Source organism: Engraulis encrasicolus, chromosome 15 (assembly GCF_034702125.1).
Source record: "Engraulis encrasicolus isolate BLACKSEA-1 chromosome 15, IST_EnEncr_1.0, whole genome shotgun sequence".
Lineage (NCBI taxonomy): Eukaryota > Metazoa > Chordata > Actinopteri > Clupeiformes > Engraulidae > Engraulis > Engraulis encrasicolus.
Genome location: NC_085871.1, coordinates 39,295,431 through 39,320,430, shown reverse-complemented (window position 1 = coordinate 39,320,430; position 25,000 = coordinate 39,295,431). Strand labels below are relative to the sequence as shown.

The window sequence follows — 25,000 nt, the reverse complement described above, 5'->3', positions numbered from 1 at the left end:
TTATCTTTCCTGCTGTAATCCAGTTTAGTCTGTCTGCATAGACAGGACCCAGATGGAAATAGTGCTCTGCCCTTTTGAATGCCAGCTTAAACACTTTGGAGTAGCGGAGAGGCAGGGATGGACTGGCCATCTGGCATAGCGGGCGTTTACTTATGATGGAACAACACTGTTGGAACATGGTAGAGACGTATTTTCCCTGCATAGACAGGAGCCAGGTGGAAATAGCGCTGTGCCCTTTTGAATGCAAGCTTAAACACTTTGGAGTAGAGTGGAGGAGTCACTGTGTAAAGCAAGTTAATAAGATTGATGTCCCATATTCCTGTTCCCGTGCTTCGGCCATTATAAACCTAATGGGAAACTTAAACACTTCGGAGAAGCGATAAGGTAACCGTATAAAGCAAGTTTAAAGGAAGGATGTCCATTTTTATGTCCCTCCGCCTTTTAAGCTGAAACATAGCCACAGGGCCAATGACAGCTTTTGCTGGGCCGGGACAAAGTAATTTTAAAGGGCTCCCGATCCAATACATACAATGTAATGAGGACCCAATTTTGGGCTCCCTGTCTCTCTGGGCCCGGGACAACTGACCCCTTTGTCGTCGTTCCCCCCACTTCCCCACTCCCATCGGCTTCCCTGCGTAGCCACTTTGTAGTGTAGTTGTAAAGACGCCGCATAAAACAGAAGCAAGGTTACACGAGTGCTGTTTAGCTGTCTGTCGACAATCAGTCAAGGCAAAAAAGAATTGAAGTGATGAGCAACTCGGAGATTGGTTTTGCAGGCGTTGTCTCTGGCCGTCGATTTGCCTTTTTTATGCTTAGTACCCAGATGCAGTCTTCTGTGAATCGGATGTAAATAGCAGTGTGGCCTTTTATTAACTTAAACTTACAAGCTAGTACACTGAAAAAAAATATTTGTTGGATTTACATGATTTTATTGTGTACATCGGTCCCACACAATCCAATTGTGTAAGGTCAACATGATTTCTTCCCCTATTTTTATTGTGTAAGGTTTAAGTGATTTTATCACCTTAAACGGAGGTGATTGGATCACCTCAACCTAACACAACTTATTCATGTTCCAGCATCATAAAAATGTGTTGGAACAATGTGATTCTTTAAAATAATCACAAAATATTTTTTTCACCTAAATCAGAGGTGATGAAATCACTTTAATCCTAAACAATTAATTGGTATTCCATTAACCAGAAAATATGTAAATGTGGTAAACATATTAGGTCTAGGCTATACAAATGCATTGCAGATCACAATTTGATGTACAGGCATGTGCAAACAAAAAACAAAAAAAGTCAGAATTCTGTGATTAAATGTATTGACTTTCACTGTACGCATGTAAAATGCACACAGATATACAAAACATAAGCACAGTCACAAATAACTGCTACTCTTAGACCAATCAACGAGCAGGAAATACAACGAGCAGGGTCTGTGAACAAAAAGAAAGTCCAATTCGCTTTAAAGGTGCACTGTGTATTATTTTCAGTAGTTTATTTTGAGATTTCATGCTGCCCATTCACAAATGTTGCATTTTTCATGAATATTTACCACCACCAAACTTTAAGTTGTCGTTATGTCTGGGGAAATTGCTCTTTCCATACATGAAAGGGGGAGGGGGAAAGAGAGGAATCTTCTCCACTGGCTGTCATTTTGAATTTCTAGAAATACAGATTTTTAGTAAACTTACTGAACTTTGGTCATACTAATACATTTTCGTTTATTACTAAGTAAATATTCATGAAAAGGACATGGAATGGTAATAGGCAGCACCGTTTCAATGTGCAGCATAGTTGCCTACTCTGGTCACCATCCTACACAGTGCACCTTTAAGAAAATAATTTGTTTGGTTGCTGTGAAAAAGTGCTCTCTGGCTGGATTAGCATTCATGTGAACACATCGGACACAAATAAAATTCACTCTACATACAGTTCACATACAGTTCTTTTAGCTCATTGACTAAGTGCATTAGTCCACACTTGTAGGTGTGCGTGTGTGCGTTCATGCGCGTATACTGTATGCATGTGCGCGTGCATCTGGCAGTCCACCATTCATTTGGTTGTCCTCTTTGGTGACCACATTTGTGTTATTACCCAGTCTTATTTAAGTCTAGTCTTGGTATTTTGTTTGTCTTTAGTTTGGGTCAAAATCAACACAGTATGTACAAAACATATGCACACTCAAGTGCTATTCTTAAACCAGCAAGGAGCTGGAAGTGCATACAAGCAAATAGATCTCTAGAAAAAAGGTACATTTCACTTAAAGAAACAAAAATAACTGCTGTTTTTTAGTTGCTGAAAAAAAGAGTCCTTTCCGATTGGGTGTCACGTGTGTGACAGACATACACTAAAACTGACAATGTCCTAAGGGTGGGATGCCCAATCTTCTGTCAGAGCAGATTCCAATAGTGATGTCTTCAATTGCTTCGTCTACGGCAACTTCATCCATGACCTATTCAACACAGACAAAAGTAAATAAACACAAATTAACCAAGCCATTTGAATTAACAAATAAATCAACATTAAGCTGGGCAGTAGGTTACTGCAAAGTCCAAAGCATGTCCTCTGTTCCACTGTCAAGATTTCCTCAGTTCTAATTCTGATGTGGGACCTGGATGATGATTTAACGCTGGTGTGAATTGGCCTGAGGTCGTCAAATACCAGAGCCAAAGCTGTGTAGTTGCCTTCATTCTGCAGGGATGTCAAACTCAAACCCAGGGCCAATTGTGACCCATGAAGTAATTTTATGTGGCCTGCAAGATCATTGCATAGCATGACAAGACTTTGACATGAAACTTGGTGTGTCACAGGAATACCAGTGGGCCCTGGCCAATGAAAAAGCTCACTCTCATATGGAACAACACCCCAGGTCTACTGTGTCTCCTTGGCTGGGACCTACAAGGAGGTTGTAGTAGACAACCAGTGATGCCAATCCTCTGTTTAAGGTGTTTTAGAGCACAGAGATGTAAGGGTCAGCTCGTCTCAATTAAGAGAAGAACAAGTTTCATTATGCATATACAGGTACGGTATATACTGTTCCTTGCGAGGAGACTTTGAAGGAAAAGTCTACTGCATTTCTCTGCTCTCTGATATTCTCTGATCTGAGATGAATTGAGAACCTCTCTGGCGTTTGTGCATGCGTGCAGTAATATGGCATGCAGGGCTTGTCTGTCAAGGGGCTGAAATAAGAAGTTCTTACAGTTTTCCCCATCTCAATAAGTTTCCCTGATAACTTAAGATGATTAAAAATAAAACATGCAATATTCTAGGCAGACATACAACGGGCAATATAATGAAAAGCGTAACACAGCTGGTGCACTCTGTCGACTCTGATTCTCTCTCTCTCTCCCCTCCCCTCATCAGAGTGAAAAACATGTGTCAACAAAGTGCTCAGATATTATACCCTTCATTGTAGTGCTCATTTTGTTTCTACATAGAAGATATTAATATTTCTTTTTGTTTAGCTGCACATGAATTGTGTAGCAAGTGTATTGAAATAAGGAAACCGTGGGATAGCTTGCTCACTTTCAACTGAAGCCTCTCAATGTCATGTTGAGCATAGCACAATGCATACAAACTAGTGTCACACTCCACACTGAGCGTGGGAACACCAGGGAGGTAGTCATCAACACTTCTCAGATCAGATCATCTTGTCTCAGATAACTCCAATTCTAGTACTAAGCAATAATCTAATATTCACTGGTCAGAGTACGACAAAATTTAAATATAAAAATTCGAGAAGCAGCTCCTTATACCACTGGAATATTTAGTCACCCCCATTCAGGTAACAGCTAATTTAAAGCAGGAGTCAAGTTGTTAAGGTGCACTGGGTAGGGTTGTGGCCAAAGTGAATGCTTTACCTTGTGGACTTCGAACAGTGCAGGCAATTGCAGTGGGACTGTGGTGATTCTTTTCAATTCAGCACTGATCTGAAAAGACATAAAGAGCCCAAAGGATTTAACAATCAAATCATTAACATTAGGAGAAAGCCACACACACATTCAAGAAAGGAGATAAAACGCTGTAATTCACAAATAAAAACATTAAAGACAATCCGAATTGAATGTCTTACCTTGCGAACTTTGAACAGTGCAGGCCACTGTGCCAGAAGTCCTCAGAAATGGTGCATCTTGTACAACTTAATGAAATGAAGAAAGAAAGAAAGAAAGAAAGTCTGTTTGTCTCTGATGAAACCATGATGAACACATTTGCTTTAGATTGTTTCAAGCATGTGTGATAGTAGCCAAGGGAGAAGTATAAAGAAAATAGTCCCATGTTTACGGTCAAAAATGGTGGTGGGACTGATTTGTTTTGGGATTCTATGAATGGCATCAACATTGGGAAGCTGACTGCCACCAAAAGAAACATGCATATGAATGTACTGGTACCATGACTACTAAGGCAGGTCATGATCCTCTCTATGGGGTTTTAACATGCAGGGGTGTAACTCAATAGTAAAAGGCTTTCTGCTCAGGAACCATCAAGTAGACAGGCGAAAAAGACAGAAACTTACATCAGCCAATTCAGCAACAGTTGCTTGGATTGCAGGGGAACTGTGGTGATTCTTTTGAATTCAGCACTGATCTGAAAAGACATAAAGAGCCCAAAGGATTGACAAATCATAAACATTAGGGAAAAGCCACACACACACACACACACACACACACACACACACACACACACACACACACACACACACACACACACACACACACACACACACACACACACACACACACACACACACACACACACACACACACACACACACACTAATTCACATATAAAAACAATATAAAAACCTTAAAGACAATCAGCATTGAATGTCTTACCTTACAGACTTCGAACAGTGCAGGCCACTGTGCCAGAAGTCCTTAAAGAAAGAAGGAATTGGTGAGGTTAAGCATTTATAAACAGCACAGGATTCGTGAATGAGGAGCATGCATTCTGTAAACTAGGCTACTTGTAAACAATGCTCCACTTAAAAGAGGAAGATATAGGCTAAGTAAAACGAGATAACAAGGCAGTGCATGCTTTGCATTGCACCATAAGTGCAAGTAAAAAAAAGTGCTATGCACTTCAATAAATAGGATACTATTCCCACATGTTTCATCCAATTCCCTGTGCAAAGTTTAAATTCAGGTTATATGCACTCTATCTAGGTCGGTTGTTCTTTGACTTTGTGTGCAGGAAAGCTTACATTTGATTAGTCTTCGGTTAAGACCACAAGTGCATGTGTGCATTAAACACCTGGGTTGGGTCAAAAAAGAAAACTTTAAAAATAAAATACTTGGCTTAAAATGAACACACCGAAACAACGCATGCAACGTGTTCGATAAAGTTCTAGTTCGCTGTGCATAACCCCCACCACCCCTCCCCCATTAACGGATCAGACCCTCCCGCGCAAAATATAGCTATTAACTGAAGATGACCAGCTAGATTGTTGTACAGTAGCAGTTTTTACTACATCCTTTGAATGTCCTAAATGTACATATTTTCCATTCTTTTCGAAATTGACATGATGCATAGCCAACTGCATGTGTTGGCAGTGCACCTGTTACTAAGCAAAGAGCACTGCGCGGGTAAATGTAGTAGAGTCTAACTTCACCTTTGGCTCAGCTTCCACACACAAAAGACACAAGAGCAGTACTACATCGCCCACCATAAATGAAAGTACTTCAGTTACTTACTCAATTTCGTGTAGATCTTCACACATGACAACACTATTCCAGCGAGATGAGACTGAAGAGTAGGACCGAGCTGACTGAGGCGAACGGCTCTCTGTCTCTGGCTTAGAAACTTTCCGGCTTCTTCTTGTCTTAGAAAGTGGTGCACTAGCGCCACCTCAGGACTGGAGGCCACGAAGGAATGTTAATGAATTGTTTTGCATCTATTTACTTTATATAGGTTAAAAGACCCGCCATTCCCTGTTTTTTCAGTGTAGTGGTATAGAAACTGTACAAAGTAAGATTAAGAAAGGCAAAAACTCAAGAATGTTGTTAAATAAGTATAAAAACAGTAATATAAAGATTCTATTGTTCTGATGATCATGATTAGTTTCCGGCTCATGATTCAAGCTCTAATAAAAAAAGGGTATTTATAGTAGTTCCTGGGTAGAAGACTATAGCTGGATCTCAAATGGTGCACTTGTGCACTTCAGGCACTATGTTTCAGTGCGTAGCTAATACGCCATACGCACTGAAACATGAACACTGAAGTGTACAAGTGCACCATTTGAGATCCAGCATGTCTATGGCTGAATTTTATTAATTTGATTGATTGGTTGGCCTTGCAGAACTAAATGGCCAGAATAGCAGCAAATGGGTTGGGGGGAGATAATTGGCATTAGTTAAAAACATAAAACCACCTCCTTAAATCATGTTAAAGGTATTACAGAAAAATAGCATTACTTTAATGAAAATTCATCATATAGCATAAAACACATTTTTATTACTTTTTATTATTTTATAACATGTTTGACTAAGTAGTGTGGCATCTTAACATGATTTTTTTTTGCACTATTCTAGTATTCTTGGTGCCTGCTCTTTGCTTTAGTAGTAATAGGCATACTAATTACTGTTGACCAACCACGTTCATAGGAAGAAATAGAGCACTGTAGAACAGTGGGCTCCGGGGACCCCTGGGGGTTCGTGAGGGGGTGCTAGGGGGGCTGCGGTAGGTTGGCAGGACAAGTATAGCACAATAAAGTGAATAATTTAATAAACAATGTTCTCAACAGCATTATAATTATCTATAGCATCTCTGAACTTAACTACTATTATCACTTTTTTACATATCCTAGTGGGGAACTGCCTTACAGACCTTTTATGGTTGCAAAAGGAGGTGCACAGAAAAAATAGTGTTGCACGAGCACAAATAGGGGGCCTTGTCTTTTTTTCTATTTTTAGGGACTTTTATGCCTTTATTTGACAGGACAGTCGAAGATGGTGACAGGAAGCGAGTGGGACAGAGAGACATGGGAGGATCAGGAAATGACCCCAGACGGACTCGAACCGGGTGGACATGCAAGCCCAAATGAGGGGGGTGTAGCGCGCTGCGCCACAGTGCCACAGCGCCACCAGTTTGGGAACCCCTGCTGTAGAATACAGCACACTGGAGCTCACACTCTATCTCACTGTTTGTTGTACTGTAGAAGCTGAGTAATTTGGTTGTGGTGGATAAGTGAGGTCTGCTGTGTTTTTAAGTTCATGGCTATTTACCTTTGTGGTCCGTTTGTTAGTCAGGGCACAGCATAGGGAGTTCAGTTCTATAATACACATTTTATGCCTAACGAAAACAAAACAAAGGATCAGTGAATCTCCCCCCCCCCCCCTCTCTATCTCTGTTCTGGCCTCACAGTTGTCCTAGTAACTGCTATCCAGACAGCTAAACAATTCCAGAAAAACACTTGCGACACCGAGGGTGAAGTTTGGTCGTTTATGGATGATTGTGAAACTGAAAAAACATACAAATTCATTCATATAAATCTACTGCCATCTCTTGTGTTGACATGAATATAGAATCAAATAACAGTTACATAGGCTATACACGGCATTGTCAATATGAATTTCACTGCAGTAATATTGGAGCTAAGCTAACATAAATTCATTGAGTAAAATGACAAAATTAAGAAGCTGGTGTACTAGTTAAGTCGGAACAGATATAACATCAAATCAAAATATTATTCACAACTTACAGGGATTGCCTTTAGCTGCGTACAAGGAACGATAGATTAAACAGGTGGATTTCATGTGGCCTAGTGCTTGAGATAACAAACTGTCAAAGAATTATGCGCGTTCTAAGTCTCGCAGCTGGGGTACAAAAGTAAACAATTGTCAAAATAAGGGTTCTCCTGTTAAAGGCTGGCGTAGCCAGAACAATCTCCTTCTTTCTCTCTCTGTCTCTCTCTGTTTGTGTGTGTGTGTGTGTGTGTGTGTGTGTGTGTGTGTGTGTGTGTGTGTGTGCGCGCGCCAGTCTGTGCCCTGTGACACTCTTAAACCATCCGCTCCTCTCTGAGCTCGAATTATTTTATATGTTATAAGTGTCGTGCTCAATTTCATGTTGTAAGTCCAAAAAAATACCAGTTGCAATTTGTCTCTGTCTCACACCCTAACTCTCTACCTCTCACACTCCACAAGAGTCTCAATGAGGTCTGCGGTTTAGTTTGAAATAAAATGGATAACATATTATGTTCATTATGTCTGTTTAACTCAACACTTAAGATTTTCTTTTACTTAAGACATGTAAAAGTTTGATCTTTTACCTGACATGTTTCGTCGGTATTACTTCCGTCTTCATGAAGATGGAAGTAATACAGTAAAAGAAAATCTAAAGTGTTGAAATTGGATAATAATTCCAAAGCAGACGAGTGCAATTCCAAAGGCAGCTGAACCTAATAAGGATTATTACCGGACTCTGTCAGATTTTATTATATCGAATACTATATTGAAGTGGATAGTATACGTAGATCCAAACAGTCACCGGCTTGTTAAAACTTCCCCACAGATGTGATTGGTTCACTTTTAATGCCTGAAGTTAGCATGCCAATCAGACTAAGATGATAATATTAGTCTAGAATCCCTGCATTCAGATAGCTAAGCTGAGCGTTGTGGGTGGGACCAGCACTGCCTTAGTCAGTGATACAACCAAAGGAGCACTTTTCGTAGGTGTAGCCATTCTACTGCCACCATACTGCCAGTCCCCGCCCCAAAGCTTCAGACAGCGGGAGAAAGATGTTTGTGATTGGTGGGCACAGGCTGAGGCTTGATGTGGTGAGCAGGGCTAGATCAACTCACCTGACAAAAAATATGTTTACCTCCTAGGCAGATTCCTCTAGTTTACCAGAGAGGGTGTAGGGAAAATGTAGCCTGACAAACCAGACTAAATGTGAGATTAAATGTGAGTATTAAGTCTGGCCCCGATCATTGACACATCTGAAGATTGTTGATGGGAACAACCCCTTGTTTTTCAAACTGTGTCTGTGCCTATTGGCTAACACTTTGTAGTCACTCCCTCAAAACCCTGTCCGCTCTGCATCCAAAGATTCTAAACAAATCCAAACAAATCTCCTGCGTTGTGATTGGTCTGCCAGATTCAGGACATTGGGGCATTGTCCAAGGCTAGACAGGGAGTGCGTTGCAATATGCGACCTTGCCTCCTCCACTTGTGCTTGTCTCCTCGTCCCGCCTCCTGGCGCCTCCTCCGTGGAGAAAACGATTAAGTTTCCCAGCTGTTAGCCTAGCCACAACTTTTGAGGGACTGTTTTTCATTCACCATCCCAATTGCAAATGAGAAAAAGACTCTACAATTGAGCTTTTGCAAGATATTTAAATATAATGCTGTTGTCAGTGATGTCATCATGACGAGAAGCAAGTGGAGGAGGCAAGGTCGCATATTGCAACGCACTCCCACTCACAGGCAAAAATAATTTTGCCTGGTGGTGGGTGGGGCAAGTTTACTAGGCTTGGGGAAATGTGCAATGGCGTGGGAATGTCGAGGTAGGGATATTATGGACTTGATGGGGCAGGGTCAGTGGGTTAGGACAGGAAATGTTCCTGAGCCTTTGTATTGTCTATCCTATCCTTGTATTTCTTATTTCCCAGTACTTCTATGTGCTTTGTTTTTGTTGGTGCTTTCCTCTTATGCCTTATTGTAGTGCTGCAACCTCCCTGTTTCTGAGATAAATTTCTCCCTGGTGGGAGATTAATAAAGTAACATAACCTAGTTAAATTTTTGTACAAACTCTGTGTGGATTTAGCCAATCCATGTTCAGTATATGCTGCTGGTCACATTCTTTTTTGAGGGGTGGAGGTGAATAAAGTAAAGTAAGACCCTGTTCACACCTATGTTGATAAGTTTGCATATGCCTCCAATTGAGCCTTTACGTTGTAAACTGATTTTAAAAAAATGTCTTTTTAAACTGTTAATTCAAATAAATGTTTTCCTGTTACCAGAATGGCAATGACCAAGTTGTAGTGCGCTACTAAAGGCCCTATGTTATGTCATAGTAGTGTAGTACTATAGTACTTAACTTTTCAATGACTGTTCCAGTGTTCCACTGGTGGAACGGCGTGCATTATGGGGTCACAATATCCATGTAACCAATAAGCCCTAAACTGTTTAGCCAGGCTGCGGCCTCCTAGTGATGCAACACCTCCAGCGTTGCTTCTAGTCAGGCCAGGAGCAATCCAAATATCGTTTCTGAGCTCCGGCAAAATCAGGAACTCCTCCCACTTTGTCGGGAAGTAAACAACCAGTAGCAAATCAAGCGAGGCGGGACAACCATTGTCGTTTGGGAAATGTTAATTGTTATGCTCTTGGTCAGACCAAGACTCGAAGAGATTTGAAAGCAGGGCTCCGAACCGGTTCAAGGAACGAAAACGAAAACCGAAAACGAACGAAATTTTATGGAATTTTACAAGGAACGGAAACGGAAACGAAAACGAAATGGTCTTCAAGTGTTCCGGAACAAAAACGTTATTCTGAAATCCACAAACCGGTTAATAACGTTTTTTTTTTTTGTTCTCTATATTTCATACAAGTGCACGATTTTGTTTGAGGAGTAACCATGGCGACGAGCAGTCTTTTAGTTCGGCTACTGAGGTGTATGAGGGGAAACATGCATAGGCCTACAGCAACAGCATTTTGCTTCACCTGAGCTCTTGCCGCAGATTGATAAAATATTGAGGAGCATTGGCCAATCAGAGTGCGACTGTGCATTGTATGGAGAAACTTCCTGGGTAAATTTAGGATGTGCTTCTCCTCAGAGAATTTGATAGGAAACTGTCTCTGTTCTCCTGGCTTTCTCGTAATGATTGGAAGTTGACTCTGATAAACCCGCCCTAAAGTTTTTGACCACCAATATCAAATAAGTTTTTATAAGAGAAATGACACTTTACCCGCGCTGTTCTTCAGTCTCATTCACGGACAGTACAGAGTTTTATATTGACACCATGGAGAGCAAAAGAGAACATGTCTTGAGATCGGTGTTGGGATTCCTACAGGGACAGAGTATTTGGACCATACAGTCTATGATTTGCAAAGGAATTGGATAGGCGATTTGATGAACCTAATTCGCAGAGTGCTCTCGAGAGGCAACTGGTGGGTAAGTCATGTTTAGCTTACTACTTGTAATGGCACCGCCGAGTGCCTCGATGTTCAATGCGGTTATGGCAAATTATGTTGTGGTAAAGTTACTGAAGTGCTTTTGTTGTGCGCAGCGTATCCCACTGTCGGTTGTAGAGAAGAGAGGTGAGAGCTGGTGTTTTATGTGCTGTAATCAAGGACGTCTTATTTATCTGTTGTTGTGGTCAATGCGGGATAAAGTCATTCGTGGCAGATGGACAGACGCTAGCTGACGTTAGCTGGCCCGCTCAATGTTTCGATGGTTTCCTCAGTATTGCACAATATTTCCTGGCTGTCATCACGAATAACAGTAGGTCGCGTGTGACAAGCAGGGATAGAGAAACACAGCGCATTTGTTGTTGTTTAAGTTATTATTCTCTTCTGTCGTGCAGAGGGCTGGGCTGATGGGATGGACTACGTGGAAACTCTTACTATTTTGTGACGCTTGTCTGTTAGGCAACAAAAGGTCTCCGGTTTTGTGGTGATGGATTTGCACTGGAATGGTTGGTAGCCGATATCTGAGAGCATATCCGAGGTTTCAGACTATGCAACCTGTCCCTTGCATCGTGCACATCTCAAAACAGTTTGGGATTTTTTGTGGAGCAAACTGTGTCCCTTTTACTTACACGTTTCACTTGCTGCAAACCTCATCATGGCCTATTAAATAGAGCTAGGCAAGAACTGAAATCCATGCCTATCGACACCTCTTATTATGCTGACGTTTACCTGCGCTATTCCAGAGATTTTTTTAGGAACTCTCTCCGGCTATTTTTTTAAACTCTGTATTGTGCCTCCCTAATCAACATCCACCCACCGCTACTGGGCTGGCATAGGCTACTTTTGATAAGAATTATAGGCATCCGGTTAAATCTGCCAGGATGGATAGCCCATCTGAGTGTTTTTGGGTGTGTCATTATTTTTGAGAATAGCTGTGTAAATCAAGGGGAAATAATGAGTACGTCTATTCTAAGATAAAGTCCACGAAAATAGACTTAATATGGCCGTTAAACACTGCAGGAACGTTAAGAACGAACGTTATTTTTCGTTCCGAACCGGTTCAGGAACGATATTTTTGTGGGGGAACGATTGCAGGAACGAAAACGTTAAATTGAAACTTGCCTGAACCGTTCGGAACGGAACGTTTGAAAAATAATTTCGTTTTCAAGCCCTGTTTGAAAGTCGATGGTAATTAGGCTAGTCACTAGGACTGTAAAGATACATTCAACACATGATTTGGTTCGTATCACGACTCTTGTCCTACGATTCGATACACCCCACGATTTCTGAAATGTATCTCATTTGAAGCTTGGAAGCACTATCACATTAAATTATATGGTGTTTTCTGGACTGAAGGATAACAAAACTTTGAAAGGGAGTATCATGATACTGCCCTCTTACATCATGATACAGTATCGTCACTCTGAGTATTGTGATTTCTTGGTTCGATACAATATTGTTACAGCCAAACTCGTCACGATAACCAGGTTTCCTTGTTCTCTGTCATTGCTGTGTCCCCAGGGACAGCGTCGCAGATCCAGTGCTACCAGTGCGAGGAGATGACGCAAAATGACTGCACCTCGCCCGAGTACATCGTCAACTGCACCGTCAACGTCCAGGACACCTGCCAGGGGGAGGTGCTCATCAAGGCGGACGGTGAGGCCACTTCCACTTCGTCTTTTCATTCTAATAATCGATATGTATGGATGCATCAAATTGTATCATATCACGGGGCAGTCTTAAAGGGGTATGCCACTATTTTGGGGCTTAATACAGTTAAAATCATTGGCTGGGGTTTATAAAGGTGGTAAAGTGTCTTATTTTTCATGTTAAGCGTTGTCTTGCTTTAAGACAAGTTAAAAGAGGGAATATGTCGCTAAGCTAGTGAAAGTCAATGGATCCGTGTAGCATTGTAGCATGCTACACGGATCCATTGACTTTCACTAGCTTAGCGATCACTGCCTTAAGAAATCGAATCGATTGTAATTGAAATTGTAAATTACAGCCATGGAATGACATCGTCATGGAGGCTGTGATTTACACACGTAAATCATATGTATACGTATCCAGGTTACACGCATTTGAACAGAATTCTATAACGCTCCAGAACGTAGAATGCTGTTTTTTTCATGTAAACTTGGATATGTCAACACAATCATCTATAATGTGAGGCCTTCAAAGCTCCATGTTTGATAATCCAATCCCATCTAAAGACTTCTTGAATGAGGATGTTAAGCGCGGCCCAATTCCTCCCTCTTTAGTGTCATGACTTCAAGCTTGACTTCTATTTCTATTTAGCCAAGACCAGTCCACTAGGCATTGAGAGAGAAAATAAACCCTCTGACAAAATTGTAGTCATCTAATTGGACATCCAACATTCTGTATTAATATCTGACTATGTCAAAGAGGCCTGCTGTAGCGATGTGAGTACTGATACCATTGAGAAGAGGGGAGAAGAGGGCAAGGCCAAAATCCTCAACAGTTCACCTGGTACAGTGCTGTAGTCTACTTTTTTATGGTGGTTTTACTGTATATTTGAGCATTTTTTGAAGCGGGTATACTGTATGTATTTGTGCTATTCAAAATAATGGATCAATCAATACTCCGTATACCCACGTTCTACAAAGACTACACCACTGACCTGGCAAATGCCCTGTATGCCACATGGCCAATCCAGCTATGGCTCTTAGTAAAGTAAAAAAAAAGCATGACAATGGAATGTGTTAGTAAAGAACAACTCACACTCAACTGCCCTCCCGGTAGACATAAAAAAAAAAACATTTCAATTATTCTGTTCGTATTATTACTACATTTGTGTACTTGTATTTGTCTTTTGAGAGAAGAGATGTTAGTTGTTCTGACTTCACAACCTCAGGCTTCACATCAATATCTACAATTGTGTGAGAGTACTTAGGGATTATTAATATTGTATTATTGTCCTGAGTCAAATTTCCCATTGTTGAGAAAGTAGAAAAGCAGTGAAAGACAATGAGTCTGTATTGAACAGCATTGTGTGGCGACCAAGGTTGTTGGAAAATTCTATAATAAAGGCGGTACATATCTCTTGTTTTCTTGGCAGTGCTTTCCATTGAACACAGTCCTCAATTGGTTCTTATATGCATTCATTGACAAATGTAAGAATACTCTTATATGGCAAAATCAAGACGGAAGCCCACTCTCTCCTCACAAACAGTGCAGAAAGGTTTAGTGGGTACCAAGTTATTTATTAATCTAATAGTTAGGCCTACTATAAAATATGGTACACTAAACTTATGGAGATTTAGCAATTACTCTGCTACCATGTTCAAATTAGTAAAATAAGTAAAAAGATCTGTGCTTGTTTGAAAGTGATTAATACATCAGATGAGTCTATCAGTTTGGACATGCCCAAAGTCGGCTATGTGTACACAATAGAACAGTGGTTCTTAACCTGGGGTGCGGGCACCCCCTGGGGGTGCGCCAGAGATTTCAGGGGGTGCGCGGAATTTTATTTGTGTTGAGCTTGTGACCAAAATTCTGCTTCAAAACATTATAAGTAGGCCAAATCAAGACCAAATTAAAACATGTTTTGGACCTAATGTAAAGTCATTATAGTATTGATTAATGTCTAAAGCAAGAATCATTGTAATTATTCACTTAAATCATTTTTTAATGCGTATACACACGCGTAGACGTTTGGGTTGGGGGTGCGCGGCTTGTCTTGGGCACAGGTTAGGGGGTGCTTCAAGAAAAAAGGTTAAGAACCACTGCAATAGAATACAGCGTGAAAAAATATTAGAATGAAGCCTACATACTGGAGTTTGGTAACATACTGTCCATTTTGTCAGCATGTGTGTCAAAATGTTGGGAATATGTCCAAGTAAATTTTTGCTGCATCCTGTGTTCTTTGCCCTGTTTTTGTTTTCTGTTGTTGTTCTACCTTCTTCTTTTTCTCTTGGATGCTCCCAAGGGACTCTGAGGTACTGTAGTTGAGAGCAGGGCCGCTGACAGCTTTTTGTTGGGCCCAGGACAAAAATAATCTGAAGGGGCCCCCTACCCAATGTAATAATAATAATAATAAATTTTATTTTTGAGCGCCTTTCAAGATACCCAAGGACACTTTACAATCAAAACAAATACATAACAGTAGGGAAAGTAAAACAAAGCTTCAGTGAATTAACAATAGGAGAGTAATTAAAATGCAAAAATAAAATAGAAATAAAAGTACAATAAAGATAAATGTTTTCAAGTAAGAAAAGAAGTAGAATGCATTTGAAAATAAAATAAAATGAGGGGAAAAAAAAAAATAATAATATGTAAAATTAAAAATAAACTGATGATTAAAATAAAGTGGAAGTGCCTGTCAATGAAGTGGAAAAGCAGAAATGAAAAGGTGTGTCTTCAGCTTGGATTTAAAAGTAGATAGTGTGGAACACTGACGAAGAGACAGTGGGAGTGAATTCCAAAGTTTGGGGCCAACAACACTAAATGCCCTGTCGCCCATGGTGCGCAGGTGTGTGGAGGGAACTGTAAGGAGGAGTGAGTCAGTGGAGCGTAGTGTGCGGGTGGAATTGTATGGGGTGAGGAGACTTGTGATGTAGGAGGGTGCAAGGTTGTGCTGGGCCTTGTATACAAGGAGGAGAATTTTGAAATGGATACGTGAATGGATAGGAAGCCAGTGTAATTGATAGAGGATAGGGGTAATGTGATGCCAGGGTCTGGTGTGTGTGAGTAATCTAGCTGCTGAGTTCTGAATGTATTGTAGACGGTTAATCAATTTAGTAGGGAGACCAGTGAGTAGGGCATTGCAATAATCTAATCTGGAGGTTACGAAAGCGTGGATGAGGGTCTCAGCAGAGGTAGGGGTAAGAGAAGGGCGGAGTCTGGAGATGGTTTTAAGGTGGAAAAACGCAGTTTTGGTGAGGTGTTTGATATGGGATTCAAAGGAGAGCGAAGAGTCGATGATGACGCCCAGATTTCTTACTTCAGAGGAAGTGGAGGTAAAATAGTCAGGGATAGAGAACTGAGAAAGGTTTATCTTTTTAAGTAATGATGGAGTGGCGATGATGATGGCTTCGGTTTTGTTTTGATTAAGTTTAAGAAAATTTTGGGTCATCCAATTACTAATTTCATTTAGGCAGGTTGTTAAGTTAGCGAGGGGGAGTGGATGGGAGGGTTTGGTGTGAATGTAAATTTGGGTGTCATCTGCATAACAATGAAAATTTAGGCCATGTTTTCGGAGAATGTTACCAAGGGGAAGAATATAAATGATGAAGAGTAGGGGGCCTAGAACTGAGCCTTGAGGAACACCATGTGTGAGGACTGAATTTGGAGAACGGAAATCACCAATAGAGACAAACTGCTCTCTTCCAGTTAGATAGGACCTGAACCAGGAGAGTGCAGTACCAGTGATGCCCAATAGGGTTTCCAGCCTTGTGAGAAGGACGTTGTGGCAGACTGTGTCAAAAGCAGCTGTTAAATCAAGTAGCAGGAGGATACTGAAATGGCCTGAATCCGCAGCTAACAAAAGGTCGTTTACGACCTTGACTAGTGCAGTTTCAGTGCTATGCTTAGCCCTGAACCCAGACTGCAGTTCCTCCCATAGGCTAAATGATGTCATGTGTTCTTGAAGCTGTAAAGCCACAGTACGCTCTAGCAGCTTGGAGATGAAGGGAAGGTTTGAGATGGGACGGTAGTTTTTAAAATCATCCGCTGCAGCTCCAGTTTTTTTGAGGACAGGTGTGATGGCTGCAATCTTTAGGGAGTTTGGAACTATGCCTGTCAGGAGAGAGGTGTTAATCATGTTGGTAAGGAGGGGACTGAGAACTGGTAGACAGGCCTTGACAAGAGAGGAGGGCATAGGGTCCAGGAGACAGGTGGTAGGCCTGGCTTTCGTGGCAAGATCACAGACAGTTTCAATATTAACGGGAGAGAAGGAGGAAAATAGTTGAGGAGGTGTCTGAAGAGAAGGGCTGTCATTTAGAGTGGGGGAGGGGAGAGACTGTAGTTGACTGTAAATGGTGTTGATTTTGTTATTAAAATAGTTCAAGAACTCACAGCAGAGATCAGTTGAAGGGGTAAGTGGGAAGGGTTGAGATGGTTTGAGAATATTGCTAACAGTGGAGAAGAGTGCTCTGGGATTGCCCTGGCCTGTACTGATAATAGAGCTGTAATACGAGGACTTGGCCTTGTTTAGGGCTTCCTTGTATGCTAGGACATGGTCCTTAAAAGCAAGCGCATGAACAGTAAGCCCAGTCTTTTTACTGAGACGTTCGAGCCTACGGCCAGCTGCCTTCATTTCCCTAAGCTCAGAATTAAACCAAGGAGCTGAGTGAGAAAATGAGACAACACGCGTTTTCAGGGGGGCAAGTTTGTCAAGTGTAGAGGAGAGGTTAGAGTTATATGATGACACAAGATCATCAGAGCACAGACTGGGAGGTAACACTGACAGCTGAGATTGTAAAAGCTCTGTTAACTCAGTTATGTTGATGTTTTTAGTATTACGGTATGTGATGGAGCGAAGGGGGCGGCGGTGGTGCTGGGGAACAGGGATAGCAAGATGGAAAAGAACAGCTATGTGATCAGAGATTGACAGATTTTTAGGCATTATGTTATATGGTGATGTACCACTGGAGCACACAAGATCCAGTGTGTGACCTTTGGAGTGTGTAGGGAAATGTATGTGCTGGGTAAAGTCAAAGCAGTTTAAAACATTTAAGAATTGAATGGCAAAGTTACAATTATGAGATTCAACATGAATGTTGAAGTCACCAAAGACCAGGATGGAGGAGTACTTGGGACATACATAAGAGAGCAGCTCAGTAAATTCACTAATAAAGACAGATGATGCCTTAGGGGGTCTATAGACAAGTAATAAGAGTAAAGGTTGGCTCCCAGTGAACCCTACAGCCAGACATTCAAAAGATGCAAATAGCTGCAGCGGCACAGACACAACATTAAAATCAGAGCGGTGAATAACAGCCAGACCTCCCCCGCGCCCTGAGAGGCGGGGCTTCTCAATAAAAGAATAGCCAGGAGGTGAAGCTTCATTTAACGACATGTAATCATGAGGAAGTTGCCAGGTTTCTGTTAGACACATGAAGTCCAAAGCCATATCTGTAATTGCATCATTAATAAATGGTCCTTTGTTATTGAGGGACCGAACATTTAAAAGAGCAAAGGACGAGAGTGTGACAGACCCAAGATTAGAAGAGGGCTCCGAAAGTTTTACACTACATAAATTGTCCACATTTACAGAACGAGCAAGCGACTTACGAGAGACTCTGTTGTTGCATTTAGTCCGATGATTTCGAATGCCAGGGTGGTGGTGGCGCATTTCAAGGTTCAGTTTCGAAATCACACGTGAATCCGTAATTGCCAATGGATCAGAATGAAACGCTCCAGTGGACCGTGACTGGGCCGTCAGAGACGAGATAGTCACATGAGCAGGCACATCTGCACCACCACCATCCAGATGCTGGACAGGAAGAGACGGCTGAAACGCTCCCCTGGCTCTGGACAATAGACATCGGCCGACAGGAGCAGTCGCAGACGTGACGATGGATGTAGGGGATACAGTCTCCGCGTCGTTACCCCCCAGTTGCTGGCCAGCAGGAGCAGACGAAGACAAGCCGACGGAAGGGGCAGACACAGTCTCTGAATTTCTGCCATGATGGTCGGCAGGAGCAGTCCAGGAAGAGACGAACGGATAGTCTGTGTTGGCCAGACCACTGGCAGGGGGAGAGAAGGCATCGGAGAGGTGAGACCTCTCCAAACAGACCTCAGCCACTGTAGTAGACCATAGCGCACCGGTCACTGGATCAGGAGAGCGGATCTCATCATCCCTCCAGGAACTGGACTCACAGTTGCTTTGCGAGGCCTCCGGGCCAGCGCGCACCGACAGGGACTTCGCAGTCGAAGAGAGACAATTGATGATTTCATCATCGGACAGTCTTTGGGAGCGGCGTCTCCCGCGGTGCAGATAGCGCTTCCTCTTTACAATCCCTGCATCTCGGCAAAGTTCATGCACACTCGCACTGATGGGGACTTTGAAGGATGAAAGGTGTTGAAGTTGGTCATTCGAATACTTCAGTCCACCCATAGGCCTAAGCAAAAGCTTTCAACTTCAAGCAGTGACAATGGCACAGCGCAGCGCAGCGCAGACTTCACCGAAAGCCAGGTCAACTTGCCACGGTGAAATAAAACAAATAAAACAAGAGTAACGACAAATAAAACCAGGGATAAATACCCGAAATATAGACATTAACTATACACTAAATTGATTAAAAAGAAATAAAGAGTAAAATATTAAAAAGTATGAAAAACTCAAATAAAAACAAGGACACGGAGTGGCGTGCAACGCGCAGCGTCCCCGTAACCTAGCAACATGTATGCAATGTAATGGGGACTCAATTCTAGGCCCCCTATCTCCCTGGGCCTCGGACAACATATTCCTGAGGTACTGAGGTACTGAGGTACTGTAGTTGAGAGCAGGGCCGCTGACAGCTTTTGTTGGGCCCAGGACAAAAATAATCTGAAGAGGCCCCCTACCCAATGTATGCAATGTAATGGGGACTCAATTCTAGGCCCCCTATCTCCCTGGGCCCGGGACAACATATTCCTTTGTCATCGCATCGACAGTGTCTGTCTATCTTAACTTGCATACATATACCTGCAGTAGACACCTCCTCACCATATGCCTTGTACTAGAATACCCACGGCCTAATTATTACCTCAAGTTTTATACCCACTTGACTTGGCTAGGAGTAGGTTATGTAACACTCATCAAGGACTCTCCATGAAGGCCTCTCTCTCTCTCTCTCTCTCTCTCTCTCTCTCTCTCTCTCTCTCTCTCTCTCTCTCTCTCTCTCTCTGTGAGCCTGTGTCTGTGTGTGTGAGTGTGTGTGTGTGTCTGTGTAAGCTGTACTGAACACTGTGCTAGAAGCACTTCACATTATAATGCATTTAGAGACAAATGGCCACGGCTGTGTCCAATGGGTCTGCGTGCCTGTCTAGTGAGACAATAATTAAAGAGGACTGAGGCTCAAAACCTGAGACTTAACATTCAAAGCTTTATCATTTGTCATTTCACATATCTGTGTACGCTGGCCCAGTGGTGCAATCAATTTATAAATTATACAACACACATTTAACAAGTTTGAAAACAAAATTACATTGCTAATACATGGGCAGGCGCGTCGAGAGACCTGGGCATTCGGGGCTACAGCCCCGGATCTCCGGGGATTAGCCCCGAATCTCTCTGGACTGGACTGACATAAATAAAATATGTATAATAATAATAATATGATTAAGAAGAAGAAATAGTAGAGAAGAGCTCAGTGGACCACACTTTGAGCAGTGATACCGCTCCTGTCATTAGGCTATGCAACTTTGTAACCAGCACAGACCGCACGATTCTGACACGATGATATGTAAATATGGAACTGTACAAATAACAACTTTCCAACCGAAGCCGCTATCCACCTTGTTAGTAGATCTAGCCTCGTTGTAGTGATGTCATGCTGCTGTCAACCAATCAGGTGTCAGTTCTATGCTGGCTTGAACAGAGCCAGGCGGGCTCGTAGTAGGCCTATATGAAAAAAAAAAAATCTGGAATGTTTAATATCTCGATAACTCAATGACTTATGGAATAGGCTATAGGGATCCCACTTCATTTCATTTTTAGATAATTCAGGGATTTTTTTTAGCAGCCATAGGTCACAATGTTGTCATTTTCCTCTCATTTTGGCATCCACTATTCAATCACACTATATCTAGCTGTATCTATCAAAATGGATATTTGGCGAATCTAAATGGATATTTGGGCTCTATCTTCAAGTAACAGGACAGCGTAAGGTAGGACATCTGTTTTTTTCCTGATGTGCTCGCCGAAGCACTGGTGTCAATGTTGTTGTCATGTTTTCTACTTGTCTTCAGTCAAGCTCTAGTTGCAACTAGCCTTCACTTCAAACAAGCACCCGTTCTATCATGTCACCAAGCTAACACCCCCTTTCAAACAGACACACCTTTCCTGAATTCATAGTGGGCTGGCAGCGTGATTTAGTCATACCGTGTGTATTGTGATGTGTGCAGATTCGCTTGTGTTTGTTGGCTATCTGCATGTTTTGTGTAGTTTTGGGCAAGCTCCAAAGACTGCTAGAACTACTCGTGATTTGCTAACCTAGTGAGCTAACATTTAGCTCCACCACGTAGACAAGCTACCTCCAGACAAAATCTCTGCTTCAGTACCTCCAATAGAAATGGCAAGCTACAACCATGTGGAAAATGTAGCGAACTACATTACAAGCTACTTCAACTAGAAATTCAAAATTACGGCATATTTGAATTATTTGGGCTGCAAAAATGACATCTGAAGACATTATTGTCTGTTGGATTATGATAGCCCCCATGATATTTTTGGACTGGGTATGGTCAGAGAATCTCTAACAGGGTATGGTCAATCAGCTGGCTTTCTTGCTCCTGTCTCCCTGTGTGCGCGCGCTTGTGTGTGTGTACTGTGTTTGCCTGGGGACCATTCCATCAACTGCGGTTACCCCAAATCCGAGCTCAAGTCGGTAAACTAAGCTACTTTAAGACAGAGATCCGTTCCATCAGCCTTGCTAACCTGAAACTCAGCTGAGTTGCCACGGTAATTTATGCTCCAACGTTAACCTGGTAGCTCCCAGGTTTAACACCAGGCTAAATTAATCAGTGTTGCACAAAACATGAACCTGTAGGAAACAGCTGTCACAACGGGCACGTTCCGCTTGATTCCCGCCATCATTTTACGAGATCAAAGCGAACCAGTCACTCTATTTTAATAGTCTATGATGTGATAATGCCAGTAAAAACTACAATAGTTGGCATTGTCTTTCATTTCGCGGGATTTCTGATAATCAGCACATTTAAAAAAAAACATTCATAGTGTTGATTTACTAAGATGAGATTGGACAATTCCTTCCAAAACAAAGAAGACGGGAATGGCACAGTGGACAGGTGCGCTGCGTAATAAGTGGTCGTCCCGGGTTCAAGTCTTGCATGGCGACATGTTAGAAATGAAAACTTTATAACATAGGCCTACGTTTGCCTATTCTCTCCTTTGATGTCGCTTTGTGGCTGGCTTCAATTGCTGTCAAGCAATAGGTCTACCAATATGTCTACCTTAAATGTAGACCTTTAGGCTATTTTCAGCATAGGCAATAAAAAAACGTCTTCACAACTACCTTGCAGATGCCTACGCTTTGAGTTTGCAATGCAATGATTCAGTTATCTCTGCCTAACGTTTTACCTAGTCTATGCCTTTAATCATAAAATAAATTCTTCTGAAATATAAAATTAAAACACCTTAGATGATGCAAGCATTTTATTTTTGCGCATTGAAATGATGACAGGTTCGGACCAGACTCTCCCTTTGATAATTGAGTTATGATCTGTCAGTGCGCATGGTGGGGATTGAATGCTGGTCTCTCAATCAGAGTGCGGTTGCGTTACCGCTCACCTACAGATGGTCGCCTAACAGCTTCGATTAAGACTTGATTTGACAACACGTGCCCGAGTCTACAACATGATCGCATTTTCGACAATCGTTGATATGGACTTCCCATGTACAACGTGCACGAGCGCAACGCCAGCTTTGATGAGCGCCGCTGAAGTGAAACTAGCCAAGACGCAGCTGATCCTCAGTGGTGGAACGGCGTCTGCCTCAAGTTTAAGCTGCTGTTAGTTGAAACTCCGCTTTTGTGCGTAAGCGCCGCTGAATTCAGCGCCAATGATGGAATGGTCCCCTGGTCATGAGCGATGTGCGAGTTTGATTGCACCTTGTGTTTTGATATCGGCCTGATGGAGGCAGTGAGCTCGCGCATGGAATGTCAATAGAACCAAAGGTGTGGACAGTCGGGTGTATGATATGCTTGCGCAAGACATTTTGGGAGATTATGGTCCATGGTCTGTCAACTAGCGCTCCTCCTCTCCTGTGTGTGTGTGTGCGTGTGCGTGTCTGTCGCTTGTTTTGAGAGTTTGACGAACGAGTATGCAGACCCGTATGGATGTTGCGCATGGAGATGTTCAGTTTTTAATCATCATTTTTGTGATATCATATACTGTCATGCAGAGAGCAAAAACCGTGGTTAGTGCCTCGCATTGCGACTGACTGTGCAAGAGCAGCGCACTGTTTTGAGACAGCATAGCCGAGCTTACATGTCATGTGTGTTATGTAAATATGCCTATAGGCTAATAACGTAAGGCATGGTTTTTTCACTATCACTATGCTAATTCTCTCACAATATCCACTAGGCTACTCGGCACTGTCGCACTATTAAATGCGGTCTCTTTTTATTTGCACTAAAGTAATCATGACGCCAACACTACATTTATCCAAAAAAAGTAGTTAGCCTGCATTACTGTAACCCAATGAGGGTGACTAAGCTGGCGACATTGGGCCAAATCAAGAAAAGAACGGCAAGGTCCTTAATGAAAGTAGCCTACACTGTCAAATGTAAAGATGGGAAAACTGCCAATTAAGACTATGGTGTCAAAAGTACATTTTCCCCTTTGTGTACGCCTAGAATGGCCCAATTTGACCTTAATTTTCCAAAAACTCCGCAACACGGAAGGGGGGAACCAACCCCCCTCTCGGTCGCTTCGCTCCCTCGACTAGGCTGCCGCTCCACACTAAAATTCTTTTTTTCTTTTTGGCTGGGCTACAGCCCCGGATCTTTGCGCAACCTAATGACGCCCCTGTACATGGGCCACCGTAGAATTGCACATTTATTTACACATTGTAGACATTTTTATTATCACAATACACACACACACACACACACACACACACACACACACACACACACACACACACACACACACACACACACACACACAGGTACACACACACACAGGTACACACACACACACACACACACACACACACACACACACACAGGTACAGTACACACACACACACACACACACACACACACTTGCAATTTGAACGTTCTTCTACCATATATCGAACAACCTTTCACACCCACGAGCACACTTGTCTATTCTTTGACTGTATATCACTCAGTATGAAACTGTGCAGTTAAAGGGTTGTATCCAGACCGTTTTTTAAATAATTTACAAAAGAAATTAGACCTTGCCTCACTAGCTTTTCACTCTTGTTTGGTCTGCTTATGCCAAGGACTTCTGAAGTTGAGTTCTGAAGTTCAAATCATTATGCTACCAGAATCATTGAAATATTGCCTATTTGTCAGCTGACAAAGATTCAGCCTTGGTCTCCGTCTTTGTGTCTCTACACAACAAAAGCATATGCTCCAAACAGGCCTACAGAAACCCTGACTTCTGCTTGGTGTCTGACGCAAGTAGGTGTACACCTTGAAAAACACAAACACAAAGAAGAAAGCAATAAAGATACTCTGAAAACGAAATGAAATCAGAGGACTTTTAAATATATAGTTTTAACCCATTTTGACCGGGAGATACATCTGAGTGGTATTACCTTTCAGGTCAGCTGCCAAGTCTATGCATGTTTACCATTAGCACCGGCGGGAGTGACGTTCATGCGGTTTTCAACGATTCACGCATTTCAAAAGTACATGCTAAATGTTATCTTGTCTGAAAGGTTTTGTTATTGGTCTAAATATACAGCATACACAAAAATACTAGTGTTTGACTGCATAGTTCTTCTCTCAGGATAATGTAAAAATCCTGCTGTTAAGGACTATGCCTAACATACGTGACAGTAGTGATATCAGGGACCAGGATTCAGATTTGATTGGAAATGAGGATGAGGTTGAGATAGGGATATCTGACGATCCCATAGATAGAGGTCAGTGGATTCAAGCGATGTTTGAAGATGAGCAGGAAGACTCATCTAAGATGAGTAGGCAAGAGAA

At 42.1% G+C, this 25,000-nt stretch overlaps 1 protein-coding gene and 1 long non-coding RNA gene across 2 annotated transcripts in view; one reads left to right on the top strand and one right to left on the bottom strand.

Annotated features, from left to right (window-relative positions):
* Positions 1-3,483: 3,483 nt before the first annotated feature.
* LOC134464644 (uncharacterized) lies at positions 3,484-5,766 on the bottom strand. The gene is made up of 4 exons (XR_010037988.1): positions 5,699-5,766; positions 4,841-4,881; positions 4,522-4,592; positions 3,484-4,146 (listed from the first exon to the last, which is right to left on the bottom strand). It is a non-coding gene; the product is annotated as an uncharacterized LOC134464644 (long non-coding RNA).
* Positions 5,767-7,797: 2,031 nt separating this feature from the next.
* The window catches only part of LOC134464272 (ly6/PLAUR domain-containing protein 1-like), a 53,191-nt gene continuing 35,988 nt past the window's right edge, over positions 7,798-25,000 (top strand). Inside the window, exons 1-2 of the mRNA XM_063217743.1 lie at positions 7,798-7,815; positions 12,617-12,785. Coding sequence (XP_063073813.1) covers positions 7,798-7,815; positions 12,617-12,785 — 187 coding nt within the window. The remainder of the gene's footprint in view (positions 7,816-12,616; positions 12,786-25,000) is intronic.